The 20,298-nt window shown below is 39.4% G+C and overlaps 1 protein-coding gene across 1 annotated transcript in view; it reads left to right on the top strand.

The window, feature by feature from the left end:
- Positions 1-20,298, top strand: part of LOC128644920 (cholesterol 24-hydroxylase) — a 175,232-nt gene that overhangs the window by 7,991 nt on the left and 146,943 nt on the right. Inside the window, exons 3-4 of the mRNA XM_053697576.1 lie at positions 6,679-6,760; positions 19,301-19,374. Of these exons, the coding sequence (XP_053553551.1) occupies positions 6,679-6,760; positions 19,301-19,374 (156 nt within the window). The remainder of the gene's footprint in view (positions 1-6,678; positions 6,761-19,300; positions 19,375-20,298) is intronic.

Below are 20,298 nucleotides of genomic sequence, written 5' to 3'. Positions count from 1 at the left end.
TTTTGACGTTCATGCCTTTTTACTGTGTTCTATTCATATCTGATTAGAAAAAATAATCTTTTGTATTCATTGCATTTGACCCAGGATCTGAAGATTGTGCATTATATTTGTGTTATTGTACAAAACCTTGCACCTGGGGATTACCTGGGGTCCAGAAAAGCAATGGTGAGCAATGATCAACTTAATGAGAACTGTGTATCTTGGAGATTTCCCTGGCTGTATTCTCCAGGATGTCCTTGTTATACAGGAAAGAGTGTTCATTTCAAACCTCTAGAACTCCATATACTATATTGTACCCCTCCAATGTAGAAAAATGTCAAATAATAATCTTTAGAGATTACTACTCATTCTTTTACACTTTATTTTGCATTTGAAAAAGACTAATAAAGTTGTAAAAGGCACAGAGCTAAAGAGAATCTACTACTGCTTTTTTAAAGTACTTAAATGGACAGTCTACTCCAGAATTTTTATTGTTTAAAAAGATAGATAATCCCTTTTTCTTTCATGTAATTGGCAAGAGTCCATGAGCTAGTGACGTATGGGATATACATTGCTACCAGGAGGGGCAAAGTTTCCCAAACCTCAAAATGCCTATAAATACACCCCCCACCACACCCACAATTCAGTTTTACAAACTTTGCCTCCTATGGAGGTGGTGAAGTAAGTTTGTGCTAGATTTCTACGTTGATATGCGCTTCGCAGCATGCTGAAGCCCGTTTTCCTCTCAGAGTGCAGTGAATGACAGAGTGATGTGAAGGGAGTATTACCTATTGAATGCAATGGTCATCCTAACGGGGATCTATTTCATAAGTTCTCTGTTTTCGGTCGTAGAGATTCATCTCCTACCTCCCTTTTCAGATCAACGATATACTCTTATATACCATTACCTCTGCTGATTCTCGCTTCAGTACTGGTTTGGCTATCTACTTTATGTAGATGAGTGTCTTTTGGTAAGTATGTTTTATTTTATTTATGACACTCTCAGCTATGGTTTGGCACTTTATATGTAAAGTTCTAAATATATGTTTTATACTTATATTTGCCATGATTCAGGTTAATCAGTATATTTCCTTCTTACAGACTGTCAGTTTCATTTTGGGAAATGCATATGAATAAATTTTTTTCTTACCTGAAAATTTTTAAATTGGACTTTTCTCTCTAAATTGTGGGCTGTTAGGCTCGCAGGAGCAAAAAATGCTATAATTTATTGCGTAATTTTTGGCGCGAGACTTTTTTGGCGCGAGAATTACGTTTGTTGACGTTATGACGTAATTTCTGGCGTCTTAGTTGGTGCCGAGAGTTTTCACGTAGTTGCGTCATCTATGACGCTCGTGTTTGTTGCAGACGTTTTTGGCGCCAAAAAAATTGTCAATTGTGGGCGTCATACTTGGCGCCAGTTTTTTTTACATTATTTAAGTCTTTGTTTCTTTTTGCTTCTGGTTTCCAGAGGCTTATTCTGTTTGCATTTTTTCCCATTCCTGAAACTGTCATATAAGGAATTTGATAATTTTGCTTTATATGTTGTTTTTTCTATTACATATTGCAAGATGTCTCAATCTGACCCTGTATCAGAATCTACTTCTGGAATGCTGCTGCCTGATGTCAGTTCTACCAAAGCTAAGTGCATTTGTTGTAAACTTGTGGTAACTGTTCCTCCGGCTGTAGTTTGTGTTAGTTGTCATGATAAACTTTCAAAAGCAGACAATATTTCCATTAGTAGTAGTCCATTAACTGTTGTTGTTCCTTCAACATCTAATGTTCAGGATATTCCTGTTAATGTGAGAGAATTTGTTTCTAATTCTATTCAGAAGGCCCTGTCTGTTATACCACCTTCTAATAAACGTAAAAGGTCTTTTAAAACTTCTCATAAATTCGATGAATTTTTAAATGACCGCCAGCATAGTTTATTCGTTCTTTATTAAAAGAGGTATTGATTGCATTAGATATGGAGGAGTCTAGTCCTCTTGATATTAAAACCAGTAAATGTTTAAATTCGGTTTTTAAACCTCATGTAGTTATTCCAGAGGTTTTTCCAGTTCCTGATGCTATTTCAGATGTAATTTCTAGGGAATGGAATAGTTTGGGTACTTCATTTACTCCTTCAAGGTTTAAGAGACTGTACCCTTTGCCGTCTGATAGATTGGAGTTTTGGGAAAAAATCCCCAAAGTTGATGGGGCTATCTCTACTCTTGCTAAACGTACTACTATTCCTATGGCAGATAGTACTTCTTTTAAAGATCCTTTAGATAGGAAGCTTGAATCTTATCTAAGGAAGGCTTATTTATGTTCAGGTCATCTTCTTAGGCCTGCTATTTCTTTGGCTGATGTTGCTGCGGCTTCAACTTTTTGGTTGGAGGCTTTAGCGCAACAAGTACCTGATCCTAATGTGTATAGCATTGTTAAGCTAATTCAACATGCTAATAATTTCATTTGTGATTCCATTTTTGATATCATTAGAATTGATGTCAGGTAAATGTCTTTAGCTAGAAGAGCTTTATGGCATAAATCTTGGAATGCGGATATGACTTCTAAGTCAACATTGCTATCTCTTTCTTTCCAAGGTAATACATTATTTGGTTCTCAGTTGGATTCTATAATTTCAACTGTCACTGGGGGGAAGGGAGCTTTTTTGCCTCAGGATAAAAAAATCCAAGGGTAAATTTAGGGCTGCTAACCGTTTTCGTTCCTTTCGTCAGAATAAGGAACAGAAGCCTGACCCTTCCCCTAAAGGAACGGTTTCCAATTGGAAGCCTTCTCCAGTCTGGAATAAATCCAAGCCTTTTAGAAAATCAAAACCAGCCCCCAAGTCCGCATGAAGGTGCGGCCCTCATTCCAGCACAGCTGGTAGGGGGCAGACTATGATTTTTCAAAGATGTTTGGATCAATTCAATCCAAAATCATTGGATTCAGAACATTGTTTCTCAAGGGTACAGAATAGGTTTCAAGGTAAGACCGCCTGTGAGAAGGTTCTTTCTCTCACGCATTCCAGTGAACTCAGTAAAGGCTCTGGCTTTCCTGAAGTGTGTTTCAGACCTGGAGTCAGTCATCTGGAGTAATTGTGCCAGTTCCATATCTGGAACGGGGTCTGGGGTTTTATTCAAATCTGTTCATTGTACCAAAGAAAGAGAATTCTTTCAGACCAGTTCTGGATCTAAAAATTTTGAATCATTATGTGAGAATACCAACATTCAAAATGGTGACTATAAGGACTATTCTGCCTTTTGTTCAGCAAGGGCATTATATGTCCACAATAGACTTACAGGATGCTTATCTTCATAATCCAATTCATCCAGATCACTATCAGTTCCTGAGATTCTCTTTTCTAGACAAGCATTACCAATTTGTTGCTCTTCCTTTTGGCCTAGCAACAGCTCCAAGGATCTTTTCAAAAGTTCTCGGTGCCCTTCTCTCTGTAATCAGAGAGTGGGGTATTGCGGTGTTTCCTTATTTGGACGATATCTTGGTACTTGCTCAGTCTTTACATTCTGCAGAATCTCACACGAATCAACTAGTGTTGTTTCTTCAAAAACATGGTTGGAGGATCAATTTACCAAAAAGTTCCTTGATTACTCAAACAAGAGTAACCTTTTTAGGATTCCAAATATATTCAGTATCCATGACTTTGTCTCTAACAGACAAAAGACACCTGAAATTGGTTTCTGCTTGTCGGAACCTTCAGTCTGTCATTCCCTTCAGTAGCTATGTGCATGGTTTTAGGTCTCATGACTGCAGCATCGGACGCAATCCCCTTTGCTCGTTTTCACATGAGACCTCTTCAGCTTTGTATGCTGAACCAGTGGTGCAGGGATTATACAAAGATATCACAATTAATATCCTTAAATCCACATACTCGATTATCTCTGACTTGGTGGTTAGATCACCAATGTTTGGTTCAGGGGGCCTCTTTTCTTCATCCAACCTGGACTGTGATTTCAACAGATGCGAGTCTTTCAGGTTGGGGAGCTGTCTGGGGATCTCTGACAGCGCAGGGGGTTTGGAAATCTCAAGAGGCGAGATTACCAATCAATATTTTGGAACTCCGTGCGATTCTCAGAGCTCTTCAGTTCTGGCCTCTTCTGAAGAGAGAACCATTTATTTGTTTTCAGACAGACAATGTCACAACCATGGCGTATGGCAATCATCAAGGTGGGACTCACAGTCCTCAAGCTATGAAAGAAGTATCTCGGATACTTGCATGGGCGGAATCCAGCTCCTGTCTAATCTCTGCGGTTCATATCCCAGGTATAGACAATTGCGAAGCGGATTATCTCAGTCGCCAGACTTTACATCTGGGAGAATGGTCTCTTCACCCAGATGTGTTTCTTCAGATTGTTCAGATGTGGGGGCTTCCAGAAATAGATCTGATGGCTTCTCATATAAACAGGAAACTTCCCAGGTATCTGTCCAGGGATCCTCAGGCGGAAGCAGTGGATGCGTTGTCACTTCCTTGGCATTATCAACCTGCTTATATCTTTCCGCCTCTAGTTCTTCTTCCATGAGTGATTTCCAAAATCATAATGGAGCGTTCATTTGTACTGCTGGTGGCTCCAGCATGGCCACACAGGTTTTGGTATGTGGATCTTGTTCGGATGTCCAGTTACCATCCTTGGCCACTTCCGTTAAGGCCAGACCTTCTATCTCAAGGTCTGTTTTTCCATCAGGATCTCAAATCCTTAAATTTGAAGGTATGGAGATTAAACGTTTAGTGCTTAGTCATAGAGGTTTCTCTGACTCAGTGATTAATACTATGTTGCAGGCTCGTAAATCTGTGTCTAGAAAGATTTATTACCGAGTTTGGAAGACTTACATTTCATGGTGTTCTTCTCATAAGTTCTCTTGGCATTCTTTTAGAATTCCTAGAATTTTACAGTTTCTTCAGGATGGTTTGGATAAGGGTTTGTCTGCAAGTTCCTTGAAAGGACAAATCTCTACTCTTTCTGTTCTGTTTCACAGGAAAATTGATAATCTTCCTGACATTCGTTGTTTTGTACAGGCTTTGGTTCGTATCAAGCCTGTCATTAAGTCAATTTCTCCTCCTTGGAGTCTTAATTTGGTTTTGAGAGCTTTACAGGCTCCTCCGTTTGAGCCTATGATTTCTCTGGACATTAAATTACTTTCTTGGAAAGTATTGTTTCTTTTGGCCATGTCTTCTGCTAGAAGAGTTTCTGAATTATCTGCTCTTTCTTGTGAGTCTCCTTTTCTGATTTTTCATCAGGATAAGGCGGTTTTGCGGACTTCATTTAAATTTTTACCTAAGGTTGTGAATTCCAACAACATTAGTAGAGAAATTGTTGTCCCTTCGTTGTGTCCTAATCCTAAGAATTCTTTGGAAAGATCTTTGCATTCTTTGGATGTGGTAAGAGCTTTGAAATATTATGTTGAAGCTACTAAAGATTTCAGAAAGACTTCTAATCTATTTGTTATCTTTTCTGGTTCTAGGAAAGGTCAGAAAGCTTCTGCCATTTCTTTGGCTTCTTGGTTAAAGCTTTTGATTCATCATGCTTATTTGGAGTCGGGTAAATCCCCGCCTCAAAGGATTACGGCTCATTCTACTAGGTCAGTTTCTACTTCCTGGGCTTTTAAGAATGAAGCTTCTGTTGATCAGATTTGCAAAGCAGCAACTTGGTCTTCTTTGCATACTTTTACTAAATTCTACCATTTTGATGTTTTCTCTTCTTCAGAAGCAGTTTTTGGTAGAAAAGTTCTTCAGGCAGCTGTTTCAGTTTGATTCTTCTGCTTATATTTTCAGTTTTTTTCATTATACAAGATTAAAACTTTTTGATTTGGGTTGTGGATTCTTTTTTCAGCGGAATTGGCTGTCTTTATTTTTATCCCTCCCTCTCTAGTGACTCTTGCGTGGAGTTCCACATCTTGGGTATTTGCTATCCCATACGTTACTAGCTCATGGACTCTTGCCAATTACATGAAAGAAAACATAATTTATGTAAGAACTTACCTGATAAATTAATTTCTTTCATATTGGCAAGAGTCCATGAGGCCCACCCTTTTTGTGGTGGTTATGATTTTTTTGTATACAGCACAATTATTCCAATTCCTTGTTGATGCTTTTGCTCCTTTCTTATCACCCCACTTCTTGGCTATTCGTTAAACTGAATTGTGGGTGTGGTGGGGGTGTATTTATAGGCATTTTGAGGTTTGGGAAACTTTGCCCCTCCTGGTAGGAATGTATATCCCATACGTCAATAGTTCATGGACTCTTGCCAATATGAAAGAAATGAATTTATCAGGTAAGTTCTTACATAAATTATGTTATTACGCATTCACTAGTTTTGCATAACCAACACTGTTATATTTCAGTTCTTTTGACAAACTTGCATTTTAGCCAATCAGTGCTGACTCATAAATAACTCCATGGGAGTGAGCACAATGTTATCTATATTGCACTCATGAACTAGCAGTGTCTAACTGTGAGATAAGAGGCAGCCTTCAAGGGCTTAGAAATTTGCAAATGAGCCTACCTAGGTTTAGCTTTAACAAAGAATACCAAGAATTTGATGATAAAAATAAATTGGAAAATTGTTTCAAATTGCATGTCCTATCTGAATCATAAAAGTTTAAGTTTGACTAGACTGTCCTTTTAAGTTATGGATCTGAATAATAACATTGTCCAGTTTGCTTAGATTGTTAATAGTCTTGTCCAACTCTGTGTTATTGTAGGTCAGAAAAATATGGACCAGTTTACAGAATCAACATATTGCATCGGGTCACGATAAACTCAACTAGTCCGGAGGCAGTAAAGGTAACATTAGAAAATGTGTCATTGTGTATATCAATAATTATTTAATTACTGCAACACACAATTAGCCACTATCCAGATAATAAATTCTCTAGGCCAGTGTTTGTTTTGTGTTTTTAATTTCCTTCTAGAAGAAATAGAATTACTAGAGGATCGGTCAAATCTTACAAATACTTTTTATCACCTCTGACCAGCTTTAAAAGCAGAGGCGTAACTACAGGGGTCACTGGGGTCTTAATTAACAGTGGACCTGCCCCTCTAGGGGTCCCATCTGGCTCTGCAGGCAAGTTCTGGTGGGGTCTGGGCTCCATCTGCATCATGTCTGGCCCCTCTGTGTTTCCCCCAGCTAAAAAAAAACTCATGGTTTAGAGGGATATGACACCCAATTTTTTTTCTTTCGTGATTCAGATAGGGAATACCGGTTTAAACAACTTTCCAATTTACTTCTGTTGTGTAATTTGTTTCTTTTCTTTGAATCCTTTGTTGAAAAGTATACCTAGGTAGGCTCAGGAGCTGCTGGTTGCTGGCTGCACATATATGCCTCTTGTCATTGACTTTCAGCTGTCTCCCAGTAGTGCATTACTGCTCCTTCAACAAAGGATGCAAAGCAAATTAAGCAAATTAGACAAAATAAGTATCTTGGAAAGTTATTTAAAATTGTATTTTTTATCTGAATAATGAATGAAAAAAAATTGGGTTTCATAATCCCTTTAACGATCCATAATAAACTACCCTAATTTGTATATAACTTATATTTAATTGAATCGCTTTTTTTAATGAAATGGGTGTTTTTTTCCCCCTCTCTCTTACCGTGTCCAATCAACATTGCTTTGCTGATTAGACACGGGAGTGCGCACGCAACAGTACGCTGACAGAGGATCAAAATGAACATTGACTGACGCTCTAGAAGAGGAACTGGTTGCCCATAGCAACGTTTACACCAGCTCTTCTAGCGTGACAGTTTAGACAATCTGCTTTTAGCCGCATCCATTTGCCCACTGTTTTAAAAATAAACTTATAACATATAAAAATGTAACCCCTCATGTAACATTTTGTTATAATATATTATACAAGCATAAAGACTAAAAATATTTTAGTATGTCAAGTTGGAAAAGGTATTTAAAGTGTGAAACATTTTTTGATGTATAGCTTTTTGTCATCATTCTTGTCAAACCTAAATGCAAACAAAAACATTATTTTTACTATATGGCAAAAAATTAATATAAGTAATAGATCGTTTTAGATATATATTTTAAAATAATTTTTTATACGCAATGATCTCAAATATGCCCACTACTATCAATTATGAAATAATTACTTAAGTGCAGCGGTGTAAAAAAAAAGAAGATATTTTTAGCTTCTTATATATCATTTAATAAAATTTGCACAAATAACTTATGAAAATACCATATGTTGACAATCGATAAGTGAAATATCTACCCCAGTTTTAAAAGAAAATACAGACATTCATCTCAGCTGTTCCACTGATATGCAAACAACAGCCTGATTTTAAAGCATATCTACCCCAGTTTTAAAAGAAAATACAGACATTCATCTCAGCTGTTCCACTGCTATGCAAACAACAGGTAGCCTATGGAAGATAGTAATATAATTGTATTTTACCTACCCTGTTATTTTCTGATGTGTGTATTGCTATATATATTGTTTTTCTTTAGTTTTTTTTGTTTGTTTTTATAATTTTAAATGCATATTTTATCACCATTATGTCTGACCATTATGTTAAAAGTTAGTTTAACCAGTTAAGGCCCATATATCTTTTTTGTACTTTGTTTAATGGTTTATTCCCCTACATGAATACCTCTGTCTTATCTCTGTAATTTTCAACTTTCCCTGTGTTTGCTTAAATGACCCTTAGCTCAAATGTCCATAGACATACCCTCCCCATTCCTTTAAACCTTTGCAGGCCAATCTGACGCTAATATATCTCTCTCCTTCAGCCTGATTTTAAATCATATCTACCCCAGTTTTAAAAGAAAATACAGACATTCATCTCAGCTGTTACTACTTTCATTCTACTTAAATGACAGGTGCAAACACTGATCAACATATCCTTCCTTTTACTTAACCCTATAGAATACATACCCTCTCTTCCTACAAATAGCTACATATCACACATCAATAGTATATACTTTTTTTTTCCCTCCTCATCTACACACCTTATACCACTAACATGAATCCAAATATGACCATACTGTTATTCATTATAACTATTTTCTCACTCCAATTTTGTTCCTATCATTACCGCCATAAACACACACCTCAAACTGGAAAACACATTATCATACACCATGGCCTGCTCTGTTGCTGTAACTTATCTGCTAAGTGCTGGTGGAGGGTTATTAAAAAATAACCCTCCTACCCCTACCTCACAAAATTATAAAGTATCACATTCACAATATGGCCAAACAAAAATTATTTCCAAATTTCTATTCCTTATGTTACTTGCCCTTGCAAATGATGTAGAGTCTAACCCTGGTCCAGCAACAAATTCCATTCCTAGCCTTCCAGCTAAAAAAGGCCTCGCCTTTGTGCACTGTAATATCCGCAGCTCACTACCAAAAATCGATGCACTGCAAGCTTGGTGTTCACATTACAAGCCCAAAATCATTGTGATCTCTGAATCGTGGCTAACCGCAAAAATACCTGGGTATTCATGCCATAGAAATGATAGAGCAAAGAGAGGAGGCGGCATTGTAATTTTTGCTGACATTTCCATAAAGTACATCCCCTTACAAAAATATAGCTCTTCTGCCACCTTTGATTTCCTTTCTGGCAAAATTGAGATCCCGTGCAGTAAATCAATCATTGTTGCAGGAATCTACCACCCACCTAGCTCCCCTGTGCATTCAATTTCTGACATAGCACATCTCCTTAGTGAAACCATAGCTCAAAACCCAAAAAGTGAAATTTTGTTTTTTGGAGATTTTAATATTGACTGGATTCTCTCCACTTCTCCCGACCGAATCCAGGAGGCAGGTGTTCTCCCTAACAATTTCAGTGACCACTGCTTAGTGTACTGTGTGCACAAAATAAAGGCAACTAAATCCTCTCCCAAGGTTAAAATCACCAGATCCTTCAAAAAATGTAATCTTCAATCTTTTCTAATTGACATCCAGAACCTCCCCTGGCACAGATTAAACTTAATCCCTGATCTAGACTCTGCAGTTGAATTCTTTTAGTCTGAACTCCTACAAGTTTAGAATTTACATGCCCCGCTGCGTAAGGTGAGAGTAAAAGGAGCACACTTGAATTGGATCACAGCTGACCTCATTCAAATGTACCAGTTTCGGGATTCATTGTGGTCAAAGTTCAAACATACAGGCTCTATGAACGATCACTGTGTATATAGAAAATGGTGAAATATATGCTCTAAACAAACAAAATTGGCCAAGGCCCAATTGAAAATCTGAACAATAACATATCAAACCCTAGAAAGTTTTGGAAACTCATAAATAACTTACAAAATCCTCCAATCCACTCCCAACCCCCCACTTTCAATGTGGACAACCATACCCTGCAACTCCCCTTAGAAGTAGCAAATGCCTTTAATAGTTATTTCGTCAGATGCTCCACCACCCTGATTGACAAACTAATAAATGACACGCATCCTGAAACTACAAATGTGGATCAGGCCCCACTAAATCAGCAAAGACCCAATATAGAGAAGTTCAATTTTAGACCTGTACCCATCAATGTCATTAAGAAACACCTTAATAATCTAAAAATGAAAAACCAGCAATGCTGTTGAAGCTCAGTGCGCCGGCAATTGCTAAACCAGTCACAACCCTAATTAACGAATCCTTGGTGTCTGGATACATACCCAAACTTTGGAAAACTGCAAGAGTAGTGCCTATCCATAAAAGTGGGGAATTAACCTTGGTTTCTAATTATCGCCCTATATCTTTGCTCCCAGTATTGTCAAAAATCTTAGAAAAATGCGTCCATACGCAATTATGTGAGTATTACCAACAATCTAACTATCTGACCCCTGATCAATCAGGTTTTTGCCCGAATCACTCCACTACAACTGCCCTCCTAAAAGTTTGCAACGACATCCAAACTGGCATTGAACAAGGAGACCTAACTGGAGCTATTTTCCTTGATTTTGCAAAAGCCTTTGACACAGTAGACCACGACATACTACTGTTCAAACTAAAAAACACTGGTATTGCTGATCGTCCGTTAACCTGGTTTCGATCATATGTATTGGATCGATCACAATATGTCTCCATTTCTGACAGCTACTCCCTCCCTCTCCCAGTCACGTGTGGTGTACCCCAAGGTTCCATTCTCGACCCCCTACTATTCACATTATTTATAAATGATCTGCCTAATGTCTGCAAATCCTCAATTGTACACATGTACGCAGATGACATGGTAATCTATGCAAACAATTCCGATCTGCCGCAGCTTGAAGCAGTGCTCCAAGACCAGTTCACAGAGGTAGAAAAGTGGATCTCAAAGAACAAACTCTTCCTAAACACTGACAAAACTGTCACAATGATCTTTGGAATGGGACCTAAATTACACAAATTACAAAATTCCTTCCCATCTTCGCATCAAAACAAAATCCAATTGCACGCTGACCGCAGTCCACTCTTTTAAATACTTACGTATGTTGTTAGACCCCAATCTATCTTTTGGCCTCCACATAGAAAAACTTGTGTGATGAGATCAGGAAGTGATGTCACTAGTTTGGGGGCGGGGCTTAGGTCCGGTAGTCTGTGTCGCAGTTAGTTAGTACAATCAACCTGACTAGATGTATGTTCCTATGCTCTGTAATAAAATAGAGTTGTACCATCCTTGCTGTGTCCTGCATATGTCTGGCATCTCATGACATGGTGTCAGAAGTTCTTGCCTGCGCTTCTGTTCCTGATCGATGACGATGTAAAAGTTTACCCCACCTGAGCCTTTTGACTTCTCTCAGCCTGCAGCTTGGCCCACATGGTGTCAGCGGTTTCTGCGCTTCAGGATTGTCTCCAAACTGGACAAGGAGAGTGGTGAAGTACAAGTTAATTCTCTTTTATACTCTATGGGGAAAGATGTGGAGCCAGTGTTCAATGCTTTTACTTTCCAAGAAGGGGAAAAATTTAACTTTGATATAGTTATGGATAAACTCAGTGCCCACTTTGTGCCCAAAAGAAATGTGATTCATGAGAGAGCCTGTTTTCACAAACATAATTAGCGTGTGGGAGAATCTGTGGAGTCATTTGTGCGCAGCCTGTATGAACTAGCTGAATTCTGTGAGTTTGGTGTTGCTAAAGAAGAGCAAATCAGAGACAGAATAGTTATTGGAATTGCAGATGCTGAAGTCTCACTGAAGCTGCAGTTAGAGCCTGATTTAACATTGGATGGGGCTATTAGGATGGCCCGCCAGAATGAACTGGTGAAAAAGCAAAGTTCTGATCTGAGGGCTGAGAGTATTGTGGATGAAGTGCAGCAGTCCAGGAAAGCTGCTAGTGAAAGGCACAGTGTGAGCGGTAGATATAAAATAATGGATGGACCTAGAAGTGGATGGGCGCAGCATGCCCGATGCACACGGTGTTACCGCGCCCATGGTCAGAGTATTATATGCCCGGCCAGAGATAAAAGATGCAGAAAATGTAACAGAATGGGCCATTTTGAAGTGGTGTGTAAAACTGAATACATTAAGGAGATGCAGGTGGACAGTGACCAGGAGGGTCAGGAAGTGTCTTTTGTGGGGTCTGTTGTGGAAAGGCCAAGCTCAGAGGAAGATTGGAAGGTTACTTTTACTGTAATGGGAGCCAAAGTTGATTTTAAAATTGACACAGGAGCAGATATCACTGTAATGTCTTTTGCTGCATTTATGAAACTGCCTCGACAGCCCCAGCTGGCGGAGGTCACTACAAATATAGTCCTGGTGGCCGCATTGATTGTGCGGAGAAATTTCTTGCCAGCTGTGAGTACAAGCAAAGAAAATTCATCATGTGGGTGCATGTGATTCGAGGTCAGTGTGGTAACAATTTATTGAGCAGAAAAGCAGCCTGTGACTTGGGCCTAGTGGCCAGAGTGAATGAGATCTCTGAAGATATGTTTGGTGAACCTACTGAATTGCAAGCCAGTCCGTATAGCACTTAAAAGTGACGCAGTCCCATACAGTATTTCTACTCCCTGAAGAATTCCGTTCCCGCTCATGCCTCAAGTGGAGAAGGAGCTTATGCGCATGAAGTCTATGGGGGTTATTGAAGAGGTTGCTGAAGCAACTGATTGGTGTGCCCCCATTGTTCCTGTTGCAAAGAAAAACTGAAAGGTGCGCATCTGTGTGGACCTGAAAAGGTTGAATGAGGCAGTGAAGAGAGAGAGATTTGTGCTGCCAACCTTAGAAGACATAGCTCCGAAGTTGGCTGGGGCGAAGTTCTTTTCTACATTAGATGCTTCTAGCGTCTTTTGGCAGATCCCCCTGGATCCAAAGTGCCGCAAACTGACTACCTTTATTACACCGGTAGGTCGGTTTTGCTTCTGCAGACCCCCCTTCGGGATATCCTCTGCTCCTGAAATCTTTCAAAGGGAAATGAGTTCTCTCCTGAGTGACCAAGTGGGCACGGCAGTCGTCATGGACGACATTCTAGTGTACGGGTCTACAGTGGAGGAGCATGATAAGCGTTTAAGTTGTGTGCTGCAGGCTATCAAAGAGTCTGGGCTGAAGTTAAATAAAGACAAATGTCATTTTAGGAAAACTGAATTATGCTACTTTGGGCATATTATCAATGGGGATGGCATCAAACCAGACCCTGAGAAAATTCGTGCTATTGAACTGATGAAAAGTCCTTCTGATGTACATGAGCTGAGACAGATATTGGGCCTTGTAAATTATGTGGGAAAGTTTATTCCAGAGTCATCAACAGTTCTACACCCTATCACAGAGTTGCTAAAGAAAGACGTTGCCTGGGTCTGGGGACCTTCACAAGAAAAATCTTTTATGCAGGCCAAGTCCCTGCTGGGGTCTGCCCCAGTGCTGGGGTTCTACGACCCTTCCAAAAAGACTGTGGTTAGTGCTGATGCAAGCAGTTATGGGTTGGGGGCTGCTCTCCTGCAGTTAAATGGAAATAAACTACAGCCCATCGCCTACTGTTCCCGCACTCTGACGGCTGCTGAGTCAAAATACGCTCAAATTGAGAAGGAATGCCTGGCTGCAGTTTGGGCCTGTGAGCGCTTTCAGCGTTACCTAGTGGGTTTAGAGAAATTTAGTCTGGAGACTGACCATAAACCGCTAGTCCCTCTAATCAACTCTTACGATATTGACAAAACACCCTTAAGATGCCAGAGACTTTTAATGAGACTACTCAGGTTCAATGTTAAGGCAGTGCATGTGCCGGGGAAACAACTGGTGGTGGCAGATACACTATCCAGGCTCCCGCCGGCTGCTGCTGAAGAATCCTCAACCGAATCTGATGTGAAAGTGTATGTTGATTCGGTTCTGGCCTCAAAGTCCATTTCTTCAAGGAAACTGGAAGAAATAAAGAAAGAGACATTTTTGGACACAGATCTGCAAGAGGTTATTAAGTACATAAAAGGAGGCTGGCCCGAGAGCCGAGCAGCCTGGATGTCTTTAAGTTCTTACCAATCAGAGAGGTCGCAGCTCACAGAGCTGGAGGGGTTGGTGCTGTTCCAAGACTGCATCGTTATTCCTGTCAGCATGAGGAAGGAATTCAGGATTCACGATGGCCATTTAGGCATTACTAAGTGCAGAGAAAGGGCAGCTACAGCTGTGTGGTGGCCTGGGATCAGCTCCGACATTGCAAATCACGTGTCTAAATGTGCCTTTTGCCGGGAACGCCGGCCTACTCAGAGAAGGGAGGCCTTGATTTCTACTCCGCTGCCTGCGGGGCCGTGGCAGAAATTAGCTGCTGATTTGTTTGAACTGCACGGGAAAAAGTTCCTTGTTGTGATCGACTACTATTCCAGGTATTTGGAAATTGCTCCTTTGAATGATCTCACAAGTCAAGCCGTTATCATTCTTCTGAAGAGCTTGTTCGCCCGGTGGGGCATTCCGATGGAGCTGGTGAGTGATAATGGCATGCAGTTCGCTTCTGCGGAGTTCAGTGCTTTCAGCAAGGAATATGACTTTGTACATTCCACGTCAAGTCCACATTACCCGCAGGCCCACGGAATGGCTGAAAGGGCAGTTCAAACAACAAAGTTCATTTTAAAGCAATCTGAGCCGTACCTAGCCCTTTTGTCTTAGGTCCGGTAGTCTGTGTCGCAGTTAGTTAGTACAATCAACCTGACTAGATGTATGTTCCTATGCTCTGTAATAAAATAGAGTTGTACCATCCTTGCTGTGTCCTGCATATGTCCTGCATCTCATGACAACTTGCATCTAAACTTTATCCAAAACTAGGTGCCCTGTACAGAAACAAATCCTGCCTCAGCCCTACAGTAAAGGAAAAGATTGTACAGCAAATGCTGATGCCTATTATGGATTATGGGGACGTAGTATATGCACCTGCACCGCAAACTCACCTTAATAAAGTTAATACACTGTATAACTCGTTCTGCCACTTTGTGCTACAATGTAACTACAGGACCCACCATTGTGACTTGCTAAAAGAACTAAACTTGCTGTCGCTGGAATCCAGACGCACCCTCCATCTTTCCTGCCTTGTCTTTAAGAGCTTTTCTGGGAAGCTCCCACCCTACCTGAGCAGAATGCTCTCCCCAGCTATTCCCACCTCCTATAACCTCCGATCCAATAACAGCACATTATTTAGCTTGCCTCAATACAAAAAGAAAGCAGCTCGATCCTCCTTTTCCTACAGAGCACCACAGTTAGGGAATGACCTCCTGCACACTTTCAAACCTTCCCCAAGCCTAATATCCTTTAAGAGATCCCTCTCTACATATCTCAAAACAGAATGCACCTGTAATGGTTGATTAAATTTTTCCTACCAGTTCTATGTTAAATGTTTGCATATATTGTGTATTAATATTGTTTTTGTATTTTATTGTACCCCTTGTATCAATGCAATGTTTTGTGGACCCAGGACATACTTGAAAATGAGAGAAATGTATCCTTCCTGGTAAAATATTTTATAAATAAATAAATAAATATCCTAAGAAGATAGTCAAGAATAACAAGCTGACAATATGACGCAATTCGAAACAGACTATAACACGATCCAAAATTGGCTATAGGAGAGAACGGAGATGTAAAATTTTAGCATTAAAAACACACTGGCAAGCTGCTTTACAAAAGCTGTTCTAAAAGATTTACCTTCCTGAATACAGAGTGTTATCAGCTCTCAGAACGCTACAAAGGTTGCCATAGCAACCATAGGCGATGTGCTCGCTTGTGACCACGCACAGAGGGGCCGGATCAACTTTAGACTGACGGGTTGCTGTAATGCTGTAGCCTGCGTGCCTTAGGAGGGGGGTAGAGGAGCTGAATGAACAATGAACTGCACAGGCTCCGGCCTACATGTGGTCGTCCGACTCATTAAGTTATTGGAAGCAATTAGGTTTTGTAAAATAAATATCTTTAAAACAGTAAATAAGATTTAAAACATGTATATTGATGACAATTTATGACAATAATGAACTTTTGAAAAACACTGTGCTTGAAAATGACTATAATGGACCTTTAAGAAAGCATGTGGATATGCTTTTACAATATGGTGGCAAGATTTCCAAGAAGGCTGTCACAGTGTTGCTAGACATAAAGGAAGTGTGCACAAGAGCATATCCTCTGGTAAAGACTAAGGAAAGCGGAACCATGACTCATGGCATAGAAGCAGACCTATTTTTTCCTACTTTGCTGTCTGTTTAGCTTCTGCTGATTGAAAACTGCCAGAAAGGCTGCTGTTAAAATTGTTCCCCACCACAGAATTGTCCCTGTGGCCCAGTGAGGTCTAGTTACAACTCTGTTCAAAAGTAAGACAAGGCCTGACCCCTAAGTTAAATTAACTTTTTTGATGGCTGGAACCATTTGTGCTGGAGATGCTCTGCAGGCTACAGTCAGGTACAGATTGGGGTTTCTAACCTTGTATGAAGACAGGAAGCAGAAGTCAGGGTCATAGGGAAATACAGGAGAGTTGTCAGGAAACAAGCCATAGGGAAGAACCACTGTAGTCAGCAGAAACCAGGCATCTTAACAAGAGGAGCAGGCAGAGACAACTTGTTTAAGTTAGGCAACCTGATGGACAATCCAGAACATGTGACGCAGTAGTGGGAAAGGCAAGAGACTAAAGCGATGGTTTTCAAACCTGTCCTCAGGCCTCCCTAACAGGCCAGATTTTCAGGATTACCGTGGGTGAGAGTTGTGCTCTATTGAGATCCTCAGAATCTGGCCTGTTAGGTAAGCCTGAGGACAGGTTTGAAAACCAGTGGACTAAAGCTATGAATCAGGCCAGGGTCATAACAGGAAGTACAGGACAAGAGCAGAAATAACCAAGGACAAAAAACTTCCCATGCTACTTCAGGCACAATTTCTATCTCAGGGTCACTTACGACATCAGGATTTGTCAAGCCCGAAAAGCTGTTTAATGTTAGTTTTAGTATTCTAACCTTGCACCAAAGTAATGGTAATCAGATCCGGAATGTTAGAGACATTTTAGATGGAGTTTAATTCATCAGTTGTAATGAAGATGGCCTATAACTTACTTTTTATTATAGATATGAAATTCAAATATAGAGCATGGGGTAATTGAATTTCATTTATACATTAAAAAATAAGTTAGAGCGAAACTACATTACAACTGATGAATTAAGCTCTATCTAACATATCACTAACATTCCGGATCTGATTTTATAAAGGGGAGAGTTTACCATCACTTTAACCCTTCCTGTGTGATGTGCTTAAAGAGTAGAACTATTTGTAGTGATCACATGGGAAGTGACCTTGCAGTGGGTTTAGCCCCAAAGTTTGCACAGGAATTTTTAAAAGGATTTGTGAGTGCTTTATTTAGTGCTTAGTTATGAAGTCCCTGGCATTCTGGTTATCATCCTGCTGGTTAGACTTTGGTTTGTTACCTGGATCTTGCTACCTCTGTTGTTTCACATGTTTCAAACTGTTAACCTGTCTATTGACTACTGGAACTGTTTTATGGACTATATGTTTGTCTGCTCCCTTTGTTTGGACATCTGGAGTCCTTGGGCTTCTGACCTTGGTGTATATCCTGACCACTTTTTTGCACTTGGTGCAGCTACTTTTTTAAACTGAGAGACTCAATCCTTTATACTTTCTAACCTTTGGTGCATCTCCTACATTACTGATTCCAGTCATGAAACAAGGTAATTGCCAGCTTATCTTACAGGATTCGAAACCGTGCTTCCCTTAAAGGGACAGTATACACCAAGTTTAATATAACTGCATGTAATATACACTACTATAAAGAAGAATATGAAAAGATCCTGATCTAAAAATCCAGTATAAAACATTTTAAAACTTACTTAGAAGCTCCCAATTTAGCACTGTTGATGAGGTTAGACTGGGACCCCCACTGAAAGGGGCTGGGAAAACATAAACAGCAGACACTCCCCCCTCCCCTGCATATAAAAAAGACAGATTACACAAACAGGAGTCATCAGTATATATCTAAAACTTTGGGGCTTGTTTAGGAGTCTGAACATCAGCACAATATTATTAAAAAAATAAGCAAAACTATACATTTTTACAAAATCACTCCCAGATGGGCTATATAAATGAGTCATCTACAAAACATTTATGCAAAGAAAAATCGAATGTACAATGTCCCTTTAATGCTGGTTGCATATCCTGCTCTATGTTTAGTACTATCATGAGTACAAACTGCCCTATCCTTAGCGCACTCCTGTTCACCAACAGTTCTATTGGTTACCCAGACACCAGACAGAACATATTGCACCTAAGGACTCAGGAAGAACTACCAATCACACTCCTCTTAGTTTGAGTAAGCATCTTGATGCCTGACACAAGCTTTACGCCTACCATGATAACATACAAATTTACATGAACCTCAGCAGTGCTAACTTGACTTCACCCGGCATATGAGAAAAGGCTGTAACTACCAACTAAAGATAGCTCATTCCCGGATCTCAGTTATTTTACTGAATATTAACCCTCCAAGGAACCCAATTAGTATATATAATACACCCCCCAACTCATGGGGAGGTTATTATAAAAAACTGGCTATGATGGTTGTAACCTAAAAGAGGAGGTATAGCACCCAAACGTCTGTGCCAATAATACATACAACAACAAAAAAAACATAGCGGGAGGGCAGGAGAAAGAGGCAGTCATTTATCTAAAGTGACAAGTATCTAAATACCTACTCACAAAAAATACTACAATCACCAAACTTCCTCCTCTCACCCCCCCCCCCCCCTACATGCCCTCTGTATTCAAATAATGCTCCTAAATAAAATAAGAGTATTTCACCTCCCATATATTATTGAACTCTATAATATCTACAACAAATGAGTTGATAACAGAAATGCACAGTATTATATTCATTATTATTACTCGAGGTTGACAAATAATACAACTTTACTATCAGTATAACTTTACGTTTAATATCCTAATAGGAATACTTGATGTCACCAAACTGTCCAAAGGATCCATATGTGTATAGTCGCCTGTTTTATTTGTTTGGAAAAAGGTACGTAATATAATTATGTACAATGCTACTTATCTTACATGGAATAAAATAGCTATTGAGGTAAATTACAAGGAACCTAAAACTAACCCCATAAAAAGAAAACTACTTTCTTTGTAACTAAAGGGAAATACTTTAGCTCAGCACCTCTTAAAGGGATATCAAACCCAATTTTTTTCTTTCATGATTCAGGTAGAGCATGCAATCTTAGGCAACTTTCCAATTTACTCCTACAATCAATTTTTCTTCGTTCTCTTGGTATCTTTATTTTAAAAAACAGTAATGTAAACTTAGTAGCCGCGCCATTTTTGGTTCAGAACCCTGGGTAGCGCTTGCTGATTGGTCGCTACATTTACCCACCGAAAATGGGCCTGGTACTAAGCTTACATTCCTGCTTTTCAAATAAAGATATCAAGAGAATGAAAAAAATGATAACAGGACTAAATTAGAAAGTTGCTTAAAATTGCATGGTCTATCTGAATCATGAAAGAAAAAAATTGGGTTTCATATCCCCTTAAAGTGATATAAAACAATCTGCTTCATTGTTGTAATAAAAACATAATTTATGTAAGAACTTACCTGATAAATTCATTTCTTTCATATTGGCAAGAGTCCATGAGCTAGTGACGTATGGGATATACAATCCTACCAGGAGGGGCAAAGTTTCCCAAACCTCAAAATGCCTATAAATACACCTCTCACCACACCCACAATTCAATTTAATGAATAGCCAAGTAGTGGGGTGATAAAGAAAAGAGTAAAAAGCATAAAAAAAAGGAATTTGGAAATAATTCTGCTTTATACAAAAAATCATAACCACTATAAAAAGGGTGGGTCTCATGGACTCTTGCCAATATGAAATAAGTTAATTTATCAGGTAAGTTCTTACATAAATTATGTTTTCTTTCATGTAATTGGCAAGAGTCC

This window comes from Bombina bombina, chromosome 1 (assembly GCF_027579735.1).
Source record: "Bombina bombina isolate aBomBom1 chromosome 1, aBomBom1.pri, whole genome shotgun sequence".
NCBI classification, from domain to species: Eukaryota; Metazoa; Chordata; class Amphibia; order Anura; family Bombinatoridae; genus Bombina; species Bombina bombina.
The sequence above is the reverse complement of the archived record's forward strand: the minus strand, read 5'-3'. Positions and strand labels throughout refer to the sequence as shown.